This window comes from Aplysia californica, unplaced genomic scaffold, assembly GCF_000002075.1.
Source record: "Aplysia californica isolate F4 #8 unplaced genomic scaffold, AplCal3.0 scaffold00109, whole genome shotgun sequence".
Taxonomy (NCBI): domain Eukaryota; kingdom Metazoa; phylum Mollusca; class Gastropoda; order Aplysiida; family Aplysiidae; genus Aplysia; species Aplysia californica.
Window position 1 is genome coordinate 1,176,571 of NW_004797379.1, and position 1,269 is coordinate 1,177,839.

General features: G+C 40.2%; 1 protein-coding gene across 1 annotated transcript in view; it reads right to left on the reverse strand.

Moving 5' to 3' along the window:
* Positions 1–416: 416 nt before the first annotated feature.
* Positions 417–1,269, reverse strand: part of LOC101863661 — a gene marked incomplete in the record, with an annotated part of 27,502 nt that continues 26,649 nt past the window's right edge. Inside the window, 1 exon segment of the mRNA XM_005095640.3 lies at positions 417–841. Coding sequence (XP_005095697.2) covers positions 505–841 — 337 coding nt within the window.

Here is a 1,269-nt window from a genome sequence, read left to right on the forward strand (position 1 = left end):
CACTCACTAAAAGCTCAAAGATTACAAAAGTCATTTCCACTCCCCGCCAACAACCACCACCATGACCACCAACAGACCAACAACCACAACATCATCATCATCATCATCATCATCATCATCATCATCATCATCATCATCATCATCATCATCATCATCATCATCATCATCATCATTATTTTAAAAAAATTTATTTTTTTTTAATCGTCATTATCATCATCACCATCATTATCATCATCATCATCATCATCATCATCATCATCATCATCATTAACACTCACTAAAAGCTCAAAGATTACAAAAGTCATTTCCACTCCCCGCCAACAACCACCACCATGACCACCGACAGACCAACAACCACAACATCATCATCATCATCATCATCATCATTATTTTTTTAAATTATTTTTTTTTTTAAATCGTCATTATCATCATCACCATCATTATCATCATCATCATCATTATCATCATCATTAACACTCACTAAAAACCCACACATTACTAAAGTCAGTTCCACTCCCCGCCAACAACCACCACCATGACCACCGACAGGCCAACAACCACAAGAGAAGACCGAGCCACGTTTCCCCTGGCATAGACCTTCTCACAGTGACCTCTCCAGTTCTGTTCCCCGAAGCCGAGCCAGTTATCCAGGTGGAAGGCGGCCACTCTGTACACTAAGGAGGACAGAGGGAAAGGTCCCACGTCACACTCCTGGCCGGAGATGTCGTCCTGGGACTGTGACGTCAGCATGATGCCACCCACGTTCCATTTGATCAGGTATTCCAACTTCTGGGCCAGGCTCTGAGGGTCTTCGTAGGTCATCCAGTGGCTGCTATTGTACCTGTGATATTTGTGAGTCATCTTGTTGAAATCAGGCGCTCGTTAGAATAATGAAATAATGGAAGGAATAGGCATTTTTTCCATAAGTTTGGAAATTGTTATCAATTTTTCTTCTTTTTTTTCTCTCTTTTTTTGGACCCAGCACATGATAATATGTCCATTTAAAAACACATTTTCCTTAAGGTTTTAGAAAAACATTAGTTAAAGGCAAACAATATGTAATTTAAATCAGTTGTCAAGGACTTTCAAGCTATTGAAGTTGCCGAACTTTCGCGGCCTTTTTCTCTCTAATTTTAACACTGAAACCAGGCGACCTCATCTCCTTCAATTGCAAATATCTCGACTTCTGTTCAAGATAAATGGGTATTTTTTTCTCTGTCTGTGTCCCCCTGCCTCTCATTCTTCTTCTTTCTCTGACTCTCTCTCTCT